Source organism: Natator depressus, chromosome 10 (assembly GCF_965152275.1).
Source record: "Natator depressus isolate rNatDep1 chromosome 10, rNatDep2.hap1, whole genome shotgun sequence".
NCBI lineage: Eukaryota > Metazoa > Chordata > Testudines > Cheloniidae > Natator > Natator depressus.
The window spans coordinates 43808906-43825327 of NC_134243.1; the positions used below are offsets into that span (position 1 = coordinate 43808906).

General features: G+C 42.7%; 1 protein-coding gene across 1 annotated transcript; it reads right to left on the reverse strand.

Annotated features, from left to right (window-relative positions):
- Positions 1-760: 760 nt before the first annotated feature.
- Positions 761-13780, reverse strand: TERB2 (telomere repeat binding bouquet formation protein 2). Its single transcript, XM_074964715.1, has 7 exons — positions 13653-13780; positions 9117-9198; positions 6274-6419; positions 4632-4693; positions 3505-3590; positions 2435-2526; positions 761-906 (listed from the first exon to the last, which is right to left on the reverse strand). The coding sequence occupies exons 1-7, from the start codon at positions 13714-13716 to the stop codon at positions 761-763; spliced, it is 678 nt and encodes a 225-aa protein (XP_074820816.1). The 5' UTR covers positions 13717-13780.
- Positions 13781-16422: the final 2642 nt, after the last annotated feature.

Consider the following 16422-nt stretch of genomic DNA (forward strand, 5'->3'; position numbering starts at 1 on the left):
TCCTTCATCCTCTGCAGACCAATGCAAAGACTTCATTTAACTTCTCTGTAATGGCCTTGTCTTCCTTGAGTGCTCCTTTAGCATCTCAATCATCCAGCGACTCCACCGATTGGTTGGCAGGCTTTCTGCTTCTGATGTACTTAAAAAAAATTGCTGTTAGTTTCTGAGTCTTTTGCTAGTTGCTCTTCAAATTCTTCTTTGGACTGCCTAATTATACTGTTACTTTACTTTTACTAACACCTGCTTTACTAACAGCCAGAATCACCCTGAGGAGTGTTTTGCATGAAACCATGTGAGAATAAAATCTCTGCTCAAGAAGTCATATTGAAATCAAAGTCTGTTACCCTAAAAATTCCAAACATCTTGCAATTATTTGATGAAAGCTTATATGTAATTTTAATATGAAACAAATTTTTAAGTAGTTGAAGCTGTTTACAGCAAATGTAACCAGTTGTTAAAATATAATGAATATCCAAAAAATTATAAGGCACACCCAGCTGTAGTCAATATAATAAGTTAGCCTGGGCCAAAAATAATACAAAGAAATTCAACTCAGAATTCAGTCCTCCAGTCACTGAACTAAAAAAACCTGTAAGTACCATGACAGTGCTATTTAAAGTAACCAGCAACCAACACAAAGAGAGAGAACACGGATATATACAACGCTAAAGATGGGATGTTATTAAACGGGCATACGTACATTTAGCAATGTTTTAGCAAAGCCAAGTTATGTTTTTGATACAAACAATTTAAATGTCATTTATAGTTTCCTTTTCAATTTATTTTTCACATCAGAGAAAATGTCCATTTCATTTTTAATCCAATATACCGAGTAACCTGAAGTGCCAGGAATGAAGTCATTTAGTTCCCCAAGGTATTTCTTCATCTCACTAGAAGAGACATAACCTACAAAGTGAAAAAAAAAATATATATATATATATATATAAACACCACAGAAACTACAGCACCTGGGCCAGTCTTTTTTATTGGACTTTCTGAAGTGTGGAATGAATATCCACAAAATTAAAAACACTGTTGATATGGCGTGGGGGAGAATCACAGACACAGTATCACAAACACAGAAATGCCTGGTACTTTATTACTATTTTCAGTGAGATTACATCAAATATTATATAATGTATTTCAGAGAAGAGCACTTTGTTGAGAAATACATGCAGCTCCTGAAACTCTGCCATCATTTCCCCAGGGAAAGCAAGCACAGGGTTGCAAATGTTATTAAATCATTTATAGTATGCACACAAGTTAAAGAAAGGCTTTTTCACTGGTGCAAACTGGAGAGAAAGAACCTTTATACTGGGAGTGATGTCCTTGGACAATCCTTCTCTCTACCCCATTGAGTGCACACTAAATGGTTCCTGTGCATTAATTAGTCTTGTTTGAAGAGTACTATGTTAATGCAAGCTAGGAACCTTTTAGTTTGCAACTGCAGCATTCACACAGGAGTGCTACAGTGCAGCACTGGTATGCACTGCTATTCATACCCCCATAGGCCAAACTGTTGGGCAGCGTAGACATAGGTTTAGTGTAGTGAGGGAATGAACTTGTCTACTAGGATAGAAATTCATTTCTGTGCAGAAAAGACAGGACCAAGCCTATGTATCACTTTAGTCCTGCTTAAGCCTTCAAAATAGAATTTAAGTTGCCCATAAGGTTGGCCCTCTGCACAGGGATGAATTTCACAGTAGGTGAATTATACTGAAAATAATTAATACATGAAAAATATTGTAATAGAACCCCATATTGCACTTACAGATTTGGGAACCTCTCATAATGATCAACTAAGAAAAGGGGTAGCCATGACACATCCTCTAGAAGGATACCTAGATAATGTAAACTTTTTCTTATCATCAGCATCTGGTGACACACATCCTAAAGTGCTCATGAAACTAGATGGAGTATCAGAAGCACAGGTGAGCTCCCCAAGGGTCAAAATATGGCAAATACAGCACCTGTTTTTAGGAGAGGAAATGATGGATCCAGGGAGTTACTAGACAGTCATTTTAACTTTGATGCAACATCTGATAAACTGCTAGAAATGTTACTACACCATCACTTTTGATACCTGCAAACACCTAGAGAAATTAAAGTGATAAATTGGGGACAACCTGGATTCATCAAAAACAAATATCAAATCAATTTCAGTGAAAACTATACCCTTTGTTGAACCCAACTGTTAGAAAGTTCACATGGTGAGAAGGACATCTCACTAGAAATAGATGCAGAATTGCATGAATATTGATTGTATAGAATTTGCACAGAAAAGATACACTGCATGATTTTCTGTCTGCATTATAAAGAAATCAAGCATGAACATAGAATCAAGCATAGAATAGGCCAGTCCTCATCAGTATCACCCATAACATTGTTTGCATTTGTTCCATTTGGCGGAAAGTTCACCTATATTAATCTTTACCTGTCACCATGTTGTTCACTGGATAATCCTGAAGTGGACAGTATGCAGGTTTCCCTCCCACTGGTGTTTTTGATACTCTTTTTTCTTTACTGCTGTAGAGAAAAAAAAGTGTTATTTTTGCTTCTTTCATTTACTTTTTAAAGCTTGCTTTCAGGAATGGCTGTGTTACTGGATTCGGCTATTCATGGGAATTTCAAATTTTCCCTTCCCTGCCAATCTATAGTCAAGGCTAAGGACCTAAATTCCACAGCAAGATCTCCTCATTTCTGAAGAAGTCCAGTGTGACAAGATGGAAATTCTGCAGCAACCTCTGCTAAATTCACAAATGAAGGTTTTTATTTAATTAAATATGGAAATAAATAATACAATGGGTACAGAATCCATTATCTTATTTATTTTGATATCACATTAATTTTATTTCAGTCTGGCCTTCCATCTTCAATTTTTATTGCACTGCAGATTTTTGTATTGAACATATAACCAAGGTGCAGAAGTTGACAGGAGAGGAAGTTGAAGGTTTTGGCAACTAGGCAGGGCACAGTTGAGAACAAGGGGACTACAGTTTTGGATCTTGGGATAAATACATTAGTTGGATGTTTCTGCTAAAATGATCAACAGCAAAATAATTATGGTTGAGATTTACACTGTAATCACTAGGATTCAGAGTTATCGATCAATTGATATGTTATACCAGGTGTGGCCAAACTGCAGCTTGCGAGCCACATGCTGCTCTTTTACAGCTAAAGTGTGGCTCACAGAGCCCCCCATGCCTCCCCATTCTCCACCTACCAGACTGGGAGGGAGCTCAGGGATTCTACTTTGTGGCGGGGTGGTGAAACTTCTTGCTGAAGCCCTGAGCACTGGCAGGCACCTCCCACAGGGCTGAAGCCCCATGCCCCACCCCTCTGCCGCAGGGCAGAAGCCCTGAGCAGGTGCAACCAGCTCTCGAACTTCTGAAGATTATCGTATGCAGCTCAGACGATCAGTAAGTTCGACCACACTTGTGTAATATGCTCATGTGCCCAAACTTCAGGACCTATGCAATCCTAACATGGAAATAAAGAAAATACCTTCCATCCAGGTCTTTTTTGCCCTTTATTCTTTGCTCATCCTCTTTTATGCTAGTCTTTATTTCAACTGGTGTTAATTCATCAAGCTGTAGATGTCAACATACATTTTGATTAAAATTGTGCATACAGCCCCTTCTGACTTGATAAGGAAGCAAAGGAAAGTGCCTCTGATAATTATCATTTTCAATTTTCTGACACTGATAGGCACTATCAAATGCAAATTTTACAAGAGGGCAATATGCCCCAGTGTGTACGTGCACACATACACACACACACAAAACAAACTTTAAAAATCACATAAACACCAAAATTGAAGTGGAAACAAAACAGTCTAACCTTGCCCTGAGAAGTGGACTGGGGTTCATCTCAAGGGGGAAATAATCACACCCTGTGTGATTCCTTTACTGTAACTGCCATCTACAGCCCTTACTTCCTATCTAGAATTTACTTTGGGACTGTTACCAAGTCCAGTCCCATTTATCTCAGCTGCGGACACAGGACAGTGAAAGGTCCTTCAGCAGGGCTAAGCTTTTACTACTTAGGATTTTAACACTAAAATCAAACTTTGCAATATAAGGCAGCTTGTGTTGATCATGTTGTCCAGAAATCTTAGCCTCTGGCAGGAGGAGATTCTTGCATAGCAGTAATTTGCCTGGGGAGCAAGAGATCTGAACCCACATTTTTGGCATAGTAATACAAAGGACTACCATTAAGCCATCCAACCCAGCCAGCAGTAACCACAGAAAGCACAAAAGCTTTGTAACCTGCTTCTGTGGACTGAGTGCTTTATATCATTGTTGGCTTTTCTCAATCCATTTCATTATTGTTAAGAATATGGACATTGCTTTGTGGTGATGGTAGTGAATCCCTCTGCAGCTCCATTTTCTGCAAGTTCTGAATGGTTGCTCCCTGGACACGATGCAGTAGAAGGGGGATATACAGTAGGCCAAAGGCAGTAGTAGACATCTTGATTATCACAATTCAGTCATCAAAAAAAAAACATTTGATCCACTGTTTGACTTGAAGCCCTACAATGAAATCCTGCCTCCACTGAAGTCAGGCAAAGTTTTGCCATTGATTTCAATGGGACAGGATTTCACCCCGATGTGCATTTAGTACAACCTTACCCGTTCCATCAGGGAATCATTCATCTGCTCCCATATAAAACTACCAAGTTTTCTTCTAATTTCTGTAGTGAATAAAAATAAATTAATGTCAAAAGTATTACACAGTGGTATCTGTCCAGCAAAAATCAGTCAGCTAGCAGAGATGATCTTTAACCAAGCGTGAAACTAAACTGTAATGACCACTGATTGGTACCTAGGTAAGGATCTCTAGAAGTGGTTACACGGACTCCTTTGCCCCCCCCCCCCCCCCCCCCCCCCAGCAAACAGGAAAACAGGCCTCCCACTCCTGGCTAGACATGCAGAGACTCTGCCCCATGCCAATGCAATCTGTCCCCCCTTTGGAGTCCACCCTGTCCGTGCTCTCTGAGGCTGGTGTGCGGTATGAGCTCAAAATAATGGGTCCTGTCACATGGGCTCAGCTTGTTCTGTCAGATCCAGGCTGAGCACTTATAAGACTCCCCTTTTACAAGCAGCTGGTTCCACTTCAAACAGCTCCCTTTCTCCCATAGCTCAGGGTTCCTGCTCCCGGCTTATTTCTCTGTTTCCTCTCTGAATCTTCCCAGGTTGGTCCCCCATCTGCTCATTCACTCAAACCCTCCCAGGGGGTCTCTCTTTTTTTTCTTTTTCATGACAAAGCAGACTTGACTGGCTAGTCCATAGCCGTCACCAGCTATAATTCCTAAATACCTAGGGATTTATATTCTCCCGTTAATTGATTAGATGACCTCTACATATGGAGGCATCCTTTCTTATGGCCAGAAGGCTTGATATTGAGTCCGAAAAAATGACTGCCCCTGCTGGGTGCACACTCCAGATCCAGTTTAACACTAGCATTATCGCCACTAGTCCAGCTGTCATGACAGCTACACAATCGGATCTTTTAGACATATTAATTCCTAATTTTGATACACAATATGCCATCCCTATTCTTCCTGTTTTTAATCTTTTGGACTCCCAGGGGTCAGAGTTAATTCTGTGTCCTTGTTTTGGAGTGGCACTCTGCTCTGCCTGCCAGGTTTCTGAAGAGTAGCAGGGAGGAGAGAAAAAGGGGGTATAGGAATGGCATAACCCCCCAGCCAATCAGGTTTGTGGAGAGTAGCAGGCTGCCGGGGGGAGGGGGAGGAAGAGGGGAGAGAAATGGGGAGAAAGGAAGGGAAGAGCTTTTTGCCCAGCCCCACATCAACTGTCAAGATACCAGAAACTGCATGATTCCAAACTCATAGCATAGATGACTCCAATCCATTCATCTGCGAGGTAACAAACGGCCAAACATATTAGCAAAGCGATACCTGTGTAATGGCATATGCCCTGACTGGGGGCAGCTCATGGAGCAGCAGCATTTGCTACAGCTGTACAACAGGGCTAGCATGTGCTCCTCCATGGGCAAGATCTCACTCAAACTGCCAACCTAGACCTGCACCTAGTAGAGGGGTAAGCACCACCAACAGCAGTAGATTCAGATCTACCTGCACTACAGAATGGTGGACGCCTCCTGTCCTGGGACACTCCCTATGCCCCTTCTCCCCCAGTACTCTCAGACTGAGGTCACTGTAATTTGACCATGTATGCTCAACATCACCAACAGCCTCAGTTTTAAAACAATGAGTAAACAGTATGGTAAATGCTCTATATTTTTCCTAACCTTCTTGCACACAGGCCGGGGGAAGGATGAAGTGACCCAAAGCCACTGTCTGTTTCATTTCAGAGCTGGCACTTGCATTTGCAGAGAGATAACAAGAATGAAAAACTGTAGCTTTACCCTCTATATAATCTAGGCTCTGGTGTATTCTAGAAGGAAAAAACAGAAAAAGCTTTTATAAAAAAAGAAATGTGAAAAAAACCAAATCATAATTATTTGAATGATCAATTTAACCCTAGAGTGTACCAAGGCTGGACACAGTAAAACTTACAGTGACTAATGAGTTTAAAGGGATTGTAAGCTCTTTAGTACAAAGACTGTCTTTTTGTTCTGTTTGTGTACGGTGCTGAGCACAATGGGATCCTAGTCTGCAACTGGGGTTGCTATGCACTATGATAAGTCAAATAATAAATAAGAATAATAACACTGTCATGCAATAGACCTACTTTTAAATTGTTTCAATTGTTGTAAATATTAATATTTCAAAAGTTAATATAAAGCTTTCACAAAAAATATAGAGCATGTTTTATATCCAAAATCATTAATTAAATATACAGTGCATGGAAACTGATATTACAGATACATTTTTATTTTGAAACAAATTATATGAAAAGCATTTTCTCTTTCACTATCTGTCAAGTCTTGACTTCAGGGCTGTGCATTTTCCCTGTGACAGTTGATGCAAGCAGAACTACATATAACTATGCCAGACAGGTAATAATTGGCATAGCTCTGTCAGAGGGTTACAGTGTTATCAGCTGTTGTGGGAAAAACAAATCCTTTGCTCATAACTTGACTGGTAAATGCCTGCAAAGATGTAGGGATAGTTATGAAATTAAAGAATTAAAGTGAGTTTGAGTTTGATAAAGAAAATAATATATTTGCTTTATGGTGTGTGGCTAGTAAGGAAAAGGAGGCCACATCAGCCTCACCAACACACTGAAGCAAGGAAGCAGAGCCCCATAGATCAGGTAAATATGTATTTTTATATACTAAATGACATGGCTGTGCAAACAGTTAAAGAAATGGTTCAAGCCCTTTGAATAGAAGTGAATATCTTTACATTGTTTCAAACCCACGAAGTATTGACGAAAACCTGCACTTAATGTTTGGTGACCTGTTGGCCAGCACCATGCTCCAAAGGCTTCTGTGGCAGTAGTAGTCTCATCACAGTACACAATGGGGTGTTACTTCAGAACTGAAGCCAGTGATGTCATAAAAACTAAGCAGAAAAGGGAAAATGTTGGTAATAACATGCTGAATTCCCCTGTTAGCCTGATTAATAGGAGAATATGGTGCACCTCGCTAAAGTTAACAGAACATTGACAATTTCCTGTGTGTGTCATCTGTAAAATGTATTTAGTTGACATTTAATCTATACCAGCAGTTCTCAATCCACGGTCCGCCTGCGGCCCAATTAGCACACAGCTGTAGCCCAGCTGTGTGCTAAAATAAATTCAAAATTCACCGCTCTGCTCTGGCAGAGGGTACGGCTGGCTGAGGAGGGAGATAGTGTCTGGCAGCCTGCAGGAGCACTTCTGCCAGCAGGGGGAGCGCTGGGCATAGGGGACTGTAGGGAGTTCAGGGTGGGGTGGGCACTGTGGTTCTCAACCTGCAGCCCACAATGATAAATAGGTTGAGAACCACTGATTTATACAAATATTCACTTCAAGATTGAGGATCTTTTACAGTCTTTTCTTCATTTTAAGCTTTGCAGCTCTCCTTTTTAAAAAAACCCCACTGTCAAGCCCTCTTTTGTTTTCTGTATTTCCTTTCCTTTATTTGTAATAATTTAGCAGACTGAAAGTAAAATTTCTTTCCCTAGCGATTTGACCGTTTTCCATTTGGCAAGTATTGATTTTTTTTTTCTCCCACCTTGCTTATAAAGACTGAATTTTCTATGTCTCTTGTTTTGATTACTTCCTTATGCCTCAGTGAAGAAGTCAGCAACACTGGGATTTGAGGTTGTTAGCTAACTATCACAAAACCAGCTGGGAGAGCATAACAGCAGAAAAAAATTCATTTAACTGTAGAATTGATGCTGGTTTGGAAAACTAAACTACTTTCCTTTTTTGTGCTTACATTTTTACTAACAAAGGCCAGGTCTACACACACATTTTGTACCAGCATAAATTATTTTGATTAGGGGTGTGATATATATTTTTAAACCAAAATAGCTATACAAATACAACCCATACTATGAATGCAGTTATACTGATATATAGGTGCCTTCTACTGGTATAGCTTATTCCCCATACCTTACAGGAATAAGCTATGCAGTATAAGCACCTTTAAGTTGTGTCACTTTAACTAGTTAAAGCTGTACAACTTTTGCATATAGGGAAGGCCAAAGTGGTTTGCTAGGAGACTTATGTATTTTGTCCAAGACATCTTACCTATAGTTTATTGTGGTTGTGATTTTCAGAAATGCTCAGCATTAGCCTAACACTGCCCCCTTTGAAGTACTTCAATGGGAATAGTTGGGCACTTTTAAAAATTCCATCTGTGTTTAAGTTACTGCCATTAAATATTGAGATTATTTAACACAATCCTTAATGTTAATAATTTTGTATTGCATTATGTTTTGTATATAATTAATTGTGCAGCTGAAAAACTCAGAGGTTAGAGGTATACAATACATAATATACACAGCGCTCTAACGGGTGCACAATATTTCCAAAAGGGAATTCTCATAACAAAAACAGAAAAAGGAAGGAGAATTTTGTTAGCTGAAGGCACTTTCAGAGAAGCAGGGGAGGGGTGATTAGGGTCAGGGCATATCTAAAAACACTCCACAGACAAGAACACAGCCAAACAGCTACAAGAGTCAAACCTACAAAGTGTACCTCTGTGTATCAAGGTGTGAAGCATCACTGCTGAACAGGTAATCAGCACCATGATGAGTTGAAATCACTCCTCCTTCAGCCACTGCAGAAAAATGGTCACATTGAGTGCATATGGCACTCTTGGTTTAGGATTATTACCCCCAGTATGTTCAAAACACCTTTATTTGTGGAGGCAAGTGACTCCAGTCCTAAGGAACAAAATATGAACTTTCTGCTTTTTACCTGACAGTTCACCCCAGTCATAGATTTTTAGATTTGAAGCCCAGAGGGATCATTATAATCATCTAGTCTGACCTCCTGCATAACACAGGCCAGGTGCCTACTCCCTTCCTTTTACCTATGGACTTTTTAACCCTTTACAGGTAAAGCAAGTAGAGAACAGCTACTAACAGGGATTTTATAGTTAACTGGCTGGGTGTTCATAAAAGGGAGCTTCCCCCCCTTCATTTATCACAATAACTTTCTCTGCTAGATTGATTTATTAAATATTTAATATCTTTTCAATATTTGTTCCCCATGGAGGTACTTAGACTGTAATCAAGTTATGCCTTAGCCATCTTTGTTAAGCTAAATTGATTGAGCTCCTTGAGTCTATCAATCACTATAAACCACGTATTCGAATCCTTTAATCATTCTCTTGGCTCTTCTCTGAATCCTCTCTGATTTATCAATATCCTTCTTGAACTGTGGAATCCTGAACTGGACACAGTATTCCAGCAGTGATTTCACAGTGCCAAATAAGAGGTACTGTACTACTGCAAATTCTGTACTACTGCAAATTCCCCAATTTATGCATCCAAGCACTGCATTAGCATTTTGGCCACAGCATCATAATGGAAATTCATGTTCAGCTGATTATCATTATCCATCACAACCTCCCAATCTTTTCCACAGTCACTTCTTCCCAAGATCAAATCCCCCATTCTGTAAGTAGGACCTCCATTCTTTGTTCCTAGATGTGAATGTGCCAGATATTGCAATCCCATGCAGTATCTTTGGGGACCACTGTATTCAATTTATGAATGGTTTATGTATGATTGTGTTCTAGTCCATGCAGAAGGGTTACTACAGCTCATCGAGGAAATAAAAACAGTGGAAGGTGATTACCCTGGGAATTGTAAACAACTCCAGAGAAGCGTCACCCCCAGGGGTGTTTGCAAATACTGCTTCAAACTGTGTTTTCCAGAGATTTAAACAAAGAAGAGGCTTTTGGTGTAAAAACCTGATCCAGCAAACGGACAGGACCTTCTGGCCCGGGAAGCGGGGGCCACCCTTGCAGGCTGGAAGGACTTTGGCCTACTAGGGCCCCAAAAGACTGATGGGTGATAAGCTTTTAGCATGCACATTTATTTTACGTTTTCTCTGTAATGCTTTTACCTTAAGAATAAGGATGCTTGCTTAGAAAGAGCTGTGGGGTAATTGTAAATGCTAACAATACACTCATTGTTCATCGCCCTCTCAGAGAAACCAACGAACAGATGCTGGCTGTTAGGCAGACTGACTTGCTGGGGATCTCACAGCGTAAGGCAGCTGTGCAGCTTTAAAATCCCAATCAGAAAGGAGTGGGAGAAGCGTCCCTACCCAGAGACAGGTGATGACTGGAGACCTGTCTGGTCATTCCTGGAGTGGACTATGGAGATAGGGGGGAATATAGGCACAGTTATCCTGAAACTGTGACAGTATACATTTACATGGAGCTGTATTAAAATGCATATTGTTTGGCTGTGCCCAGATTACCAAGTGATCCAGTTCGCTCTATATCAGTGACCTGTCCTCTTCCTTCTTTACCACTCCCTCACATTGTTTCTTTTGCAAACTTTATCAGTGAGGATTTTGTGTTTTCTTCCTGGTCACTGATAAAAATGTTAAATAGCATAGGGCCAAGAAAGATCCCCGCAGAACCCCACTACAGACACACCCACTCAATGATGATTTCCTGTTTACCATTATATTTTGAGACCTATCATTTAGCTAGTTTTTAAAACAGTTAATCTGTGCCACGTTAATTTTATATCATTATAGTTTTTTAATCAAATGTCATGTGTTACCAAGTCAAATGCTTTACTGAAGTCTAAGTATATACATCAACACCTTTTTCAACTAACCTTGTAATCTCATAAAAAAATCAACTTAGTTTGATAGGTTCTATTTTTCATAAACATATGTTGATTGGTATTAATTATGTTACTCTCTTTTAATTCCTTATTAAGTGAAGCCTGTATCAGCCGCTCCATTATATTGCCCAGCCTCAGCGTCAGCCTCACAGACCTATAATTATCCCCAAGTCATCCCATTTACCCTTTTAAAATTGGCATATCAGCTGTCTTCCAGTCTTCTGGAACTTAAGTCTTTCAAGACTTATTGAAAATCAACATTAACGGTCCAGTGAGCTCCTCATCCAGCTCTGTTAAAAGTCTTGGATGCAAATTAACCGGACCTGCTAATTCTAAAATGTCTATCCTTAGCTGTTACTTACCATCCTCCTCCAATACTAATGGAATGGAAAAAGAGCAATCATATAATATGACATTATCTGTCTTTTCCCCAATACAGAACAGGTATTTGTTGAACACTTCCACTTTTTCTGCATCATTATTGATAATTATACTGTTTCCATCTAGTATTGGACTAGTACCATTGTTTGGAGTCTTTTTGTTCCTAGTGCACTTAAAAAACTCTTCCTTAATTACATTAACTCTGTTGGTCATAGAGTTCTCTGGGTGTCCCTTTGCTTCCATTATCAATTTTCTACAATTCCTAGCTTCTGATTTATAATTATTACTGTCAACTTCCCCTTTCTTCCATTTGTTATATTTTATTTTTTTATAGCGGTCTTCACTTCCCCTCTAAACCAGGTCTCTTTTTTAACCAACTTGGCATTCTTCCTTGATTGTGGCCTTTCGGGCATCTAATAAAGTGTTCTTAAACAATTCCCAATTATTATTCATATTTTTCTGATTAAATTCTTCCTCACAGCTGATTTGGCTCATAACTGTTTTCAGCTTGTGAAATCAGCCCGTGTGTGTGTGTGTGTGTATTAGTGGTTTGGACTTTATTCTGTTTTCATATTATAAATATGATCAAGTTTGATCATGTGTACCTAAGCCCCCATTAATTTTTAGTTCTGTGATCTGTTCCATTTTATCTGTCAAGACAAGGTCTAATACAGAACTCTCCTGTGTTGGATGCAACACCTTGAGTTAGAATATTGCCATCTATAATATTTAGAAATGCCAAAGATGTTTTAGTACTGGCAGCAGGTCATGTCTAGACTGGAAATAAGGTGTAAATTTTTAACAGTGAGAGTAATTAACCACTAGAACAATTTACCAAAGGCTGTGGTAGATGCTTGTCTAAGAGAGGTGGCTCAAGGAATTACTTTGGGGAGGTTCTCTGGCCTCTGTTACATAGGAAATTACAGTAGATGATGACAATGGTCCCTTCTGCCCTTGGAGTCCATGAAGGTGTCAGTTAGACTGAAGTGACCCATGATTACAGCTGATTTTCCTACCCATTGTAGCGGGCTGTGCCAGGAGCTGGTCAGCCTGGTCCCCAGTGAGCTCTGATGGTCTCAAAGCACTACCGTACAGAAGTTCTGGGGTGCAGCAACTGGGCGCACAGGGACACGCAGCCGCTAGTGAGTGCTATCACCAGCTGGCCATGTGCTAAGTATGAGATACCCTCACACAGGCTGTGACGGTGCCCACAGGGCCATGCCTGCAGCTGGGAACAACCCTTGTGATGGGGGTGATGCTCCCCACCCGCTGCCCCATGCAGGGCTTGGGCTGTCAGCTGGGACCTCTCGCCAGGAGCCGGCCTCAGCGTCCCTTTACTCCACCCGAGCCCCACAGAGGGGCCGGGTAATGGGCTGCCCTGGGGAAGGAGGGCGGCTCCCCCCAGGGGCAGAGCGATCATGTGGCGCTGCAGCAACTTGGTGGGTGACCCCAGCCAGATGCTCGTTGCTGCCCACTCAGCCCTGGCAATGGCTGGAGCCCAGCTGGGGGAGGGGAGGCTGCTCTGGCAGCAGGCACCAGCCCAGTGCACCCAGCTCAGAGACCCAGTCACCCCCGGAGCACTCCCACTCGCACAGCCCCCGAGAGCAGGGTGCGGGGAGCCGGCCCAGCCCCATAATTCACCCTCAGCGGGGCGTGCCACTGACTCCCCTCCCCAGGGCCTGTCTCCACCCTCAGTGGGGCGTGCCACTGACTCCCCCCCCAGCACCCCCTCAGCGGGGCGTGCCACTGACTCCCCCTCCCCCGCCAGCACCCCCTCAGCGGGGCGTGCCAGTCCACTGCCCCCTCTCCGGCTGGGCCCCTCAGCGGGGCGTGCCACTGACTCCCCCCCCTCCCCCGCCAGCACCCCCTCAGCGGGGCGTGCCACTGACTCCCCCCCCCCTCCCCCGCCAGCACCCCCTCAGCGGGGCGTGCCACTGACTCCCCCGCCAGCACCCCCTCAGCGGGGCGTGCCAGTCCACTGCCCCCTCTCCGGCTGGGCCCCTCAGCGGGGCGTGCCACTGGCCGCTCGGGGCCCCCGCACCCCACAAATCGCGGAGCTCCCGGCTGACGCTCTGCGAGAACCAGGCGCTGCGGCCCCGAAACATCCCGACGCCCGGGCCCAGGCAGCGCTCAGCGCGAGCTCCCAGCCCTCGGCTTGGCGGGCAGCGCCGGGACAGCGAGGAGGAGGAGGAGCCCGGAGCACTGCCCCGCCCACCGCCCGTCTCGGGCTGTAGGGGGCGGGGCCTGAACAATTGCCCCGCCCGGGGCTGCGAAGAGTCCATAACGCGCCTTGACCACAGCGCCGTTAAACAGACACGCTCACTCCGCACGTCACAGTGCCTGTATTTCTCTTTTGCAAACTTTTCTGTTTAGTAACTGCAACACAGTATAGTCAAGAGATCAGTCGAACAAAGACAACAGACAACTTGGTTTTCAGGCAAAGTTATACAGCAAGATCCTGTAGGTATAAACTCAACCGGAAAAATGTAAATTATAAGTTTATTTAGGAATGCCCCCCTAGCGGAAACTCACAAGTCCAGCCAGGCCAGACTCAGTTCAGAATACTAGTGCACAGCTTTCAGATGATTGCAATAAGTGCTAAATGTTTTTAACATTAACAAAAAAATGAATATAAATTCTAGAGTCTATTAGGATGTAGTGTGTAAGAATGTGTCTGTGAAACCAGCATCCCCATCGATGTTATGACTTCAATGAGCAACAACGATTAACCAGGAAAAAAAACCTGTTAGTAATATAAGTTTTCAACTTTAAATCTGAAAAACAATATAATACAAGTAGTGTCCAGCTCTAATAATAAGGGCTGGATTCTTCTCTCACACTGGTGTAAATCAGAGAACAATCAGGCCCTGAGTATTTTCCATTCCTAAAGATGTGTCCTTGTATCAAACCAAGTATTCATGGCAGAAATTTAGGGGTCCACTTTAACTTCCTCTTGCAATTTTAGGGGTGAGGATTATTTCTTTGTCCTTAAGATTTAATAAAACTGCTACCCTAAAGCACTGCTCTATATGTAGGGGCTTCTTGAATGTTAAAGACTACAAGATTGTAATGTGTTGACAGGTGGCTCTAGTTAGATCAAGGACTTCTGCTCCTTCATAGATCTCCAGAATCTGGACATTTTCACTTTTCACATATTCTCCAATATTTCCACACTTCTTTAGAGGGCTCTACAATTCTGAGTTGCCTAGGCCATGATCTGCACCCTCTGAGCTCTATGGGAGTTTTGATATGGACTTTAATGAGAACAGGGTCAGGCCTCAAGTGAACTTGTTTTTTTTCTATAACATAGAATCATAGAATATCAGGGTTGGAAGGGACCTCAGGAGGTCATCTAGTCCAACCCCCTGCTCAAAGCAGGACCAATCCCCAATTTTTGCCCCAGATCCCTAAATGGCTCCCTCAAGGATTGAATTCACAACCCTGGGTTTAGCAGGCCAATGCTCAAATCACTTCTCATTGCCCTATATTTTAGTCATGCCATGGTTTGACTTCCTCTGTGCTCCTCACTTGTCCCTTAAGATTGTTTCCATGGGAAAAAAGATGTCCTTTTAAAATCCTTTAAAAAACTGGCTCATGCCAGTGGACTTCGGTGAGCTCTTAGCTGTTCAAACTTCAGTACGGTTCTTGGTCTCCATTTGCTACTTTTTGTGTTTAGCAATAGCCTGTGCAGCTGTCAGAAATTCACTGCTGGTCTTTGCATTAGGTTCTGCTCCTGCCGCCTTCTAATTGTATTATTTTAAAACAAATCTGTCTGTATAGGTTGCTATGCAGAGTTCTATACTGGTTAGTAGTGGACAAGAGGAGACTGAATGGAATAAAATTTGGTTTAAAAGAGCAACTTTTACACTCAAGGAGTCCCAATGCACATTCTCTCCCAGCCTTGGCCATTTCAGCTTGTTGTATTTAGAGGGGAAATGTTGACCCTTTCCTTGCCTAAGAGGATCTCCTTAACCCTTAGAACAAGTGAAGAAAGGTATACTCATCCTCAGCTCCTTCCCCCCAATACCCCAGCTCCATTGCCCTCAGGCAACCCCCTGGAGACAGCCCAGCCCAAATACCACCCTTCCCTGCAGCTGGCTCTATTGCTCTCTCGGATCTGGCTCCCTTCTGGTTTCCTACCCAGTCCTGCCTGTTTTCACTAACAAGGTCAGCTCCCAGACTGCTGCGCTGGGCATCACAGAATGGGGAGGAGATGGCCAGCCCTCTGTGGAGATAGAGGTGGTTAGGGACTATTTAGAAAAGCTGGACGTGCACAAGTCCATGGGGCCGGACGAGTTACATCCGAGAGTGCTGAAGGAATTGGCAGCTGTGATTGCAGAGCCCTTGGCCATTATCTTTGAAAACTCGTGGCGAACGGGGGAAGTCCCGGATGACTGGAAAAAGGCTAATGTAGTGCCAATCTTTAAAAAAGGGAAGAAGGAGGATCCTGGGAACTACAGGCCAGTCAGCCTCACCTCAGTCCCTGGAAAAATCATGGAGCAGGTCCTCAAAGAATCAATCCTGAAGCACTTACATGAGAGGAAAGTGATCAGGAACAGTCAGCATGGATTCACCAAGGGAAGGTCATGCCTGACTAATCTAATCGCCTTTTATGATGAGATTACTGGTTCTGTGGATGAAGGGAAAGCAGTGGATGTATTGTTTCTTGACTTTAGCAAAGCTTTTGACACGGTCTCCCACAGTATTCTTGTCAGCAAGTTAAGGAAGTATGGGCTAGATGAATGCACTATAAGGTGGGTAGAAAGCTGGCTAGATTGTCGGGCTCAACGGGTAGTGATAAATGGCTCCAT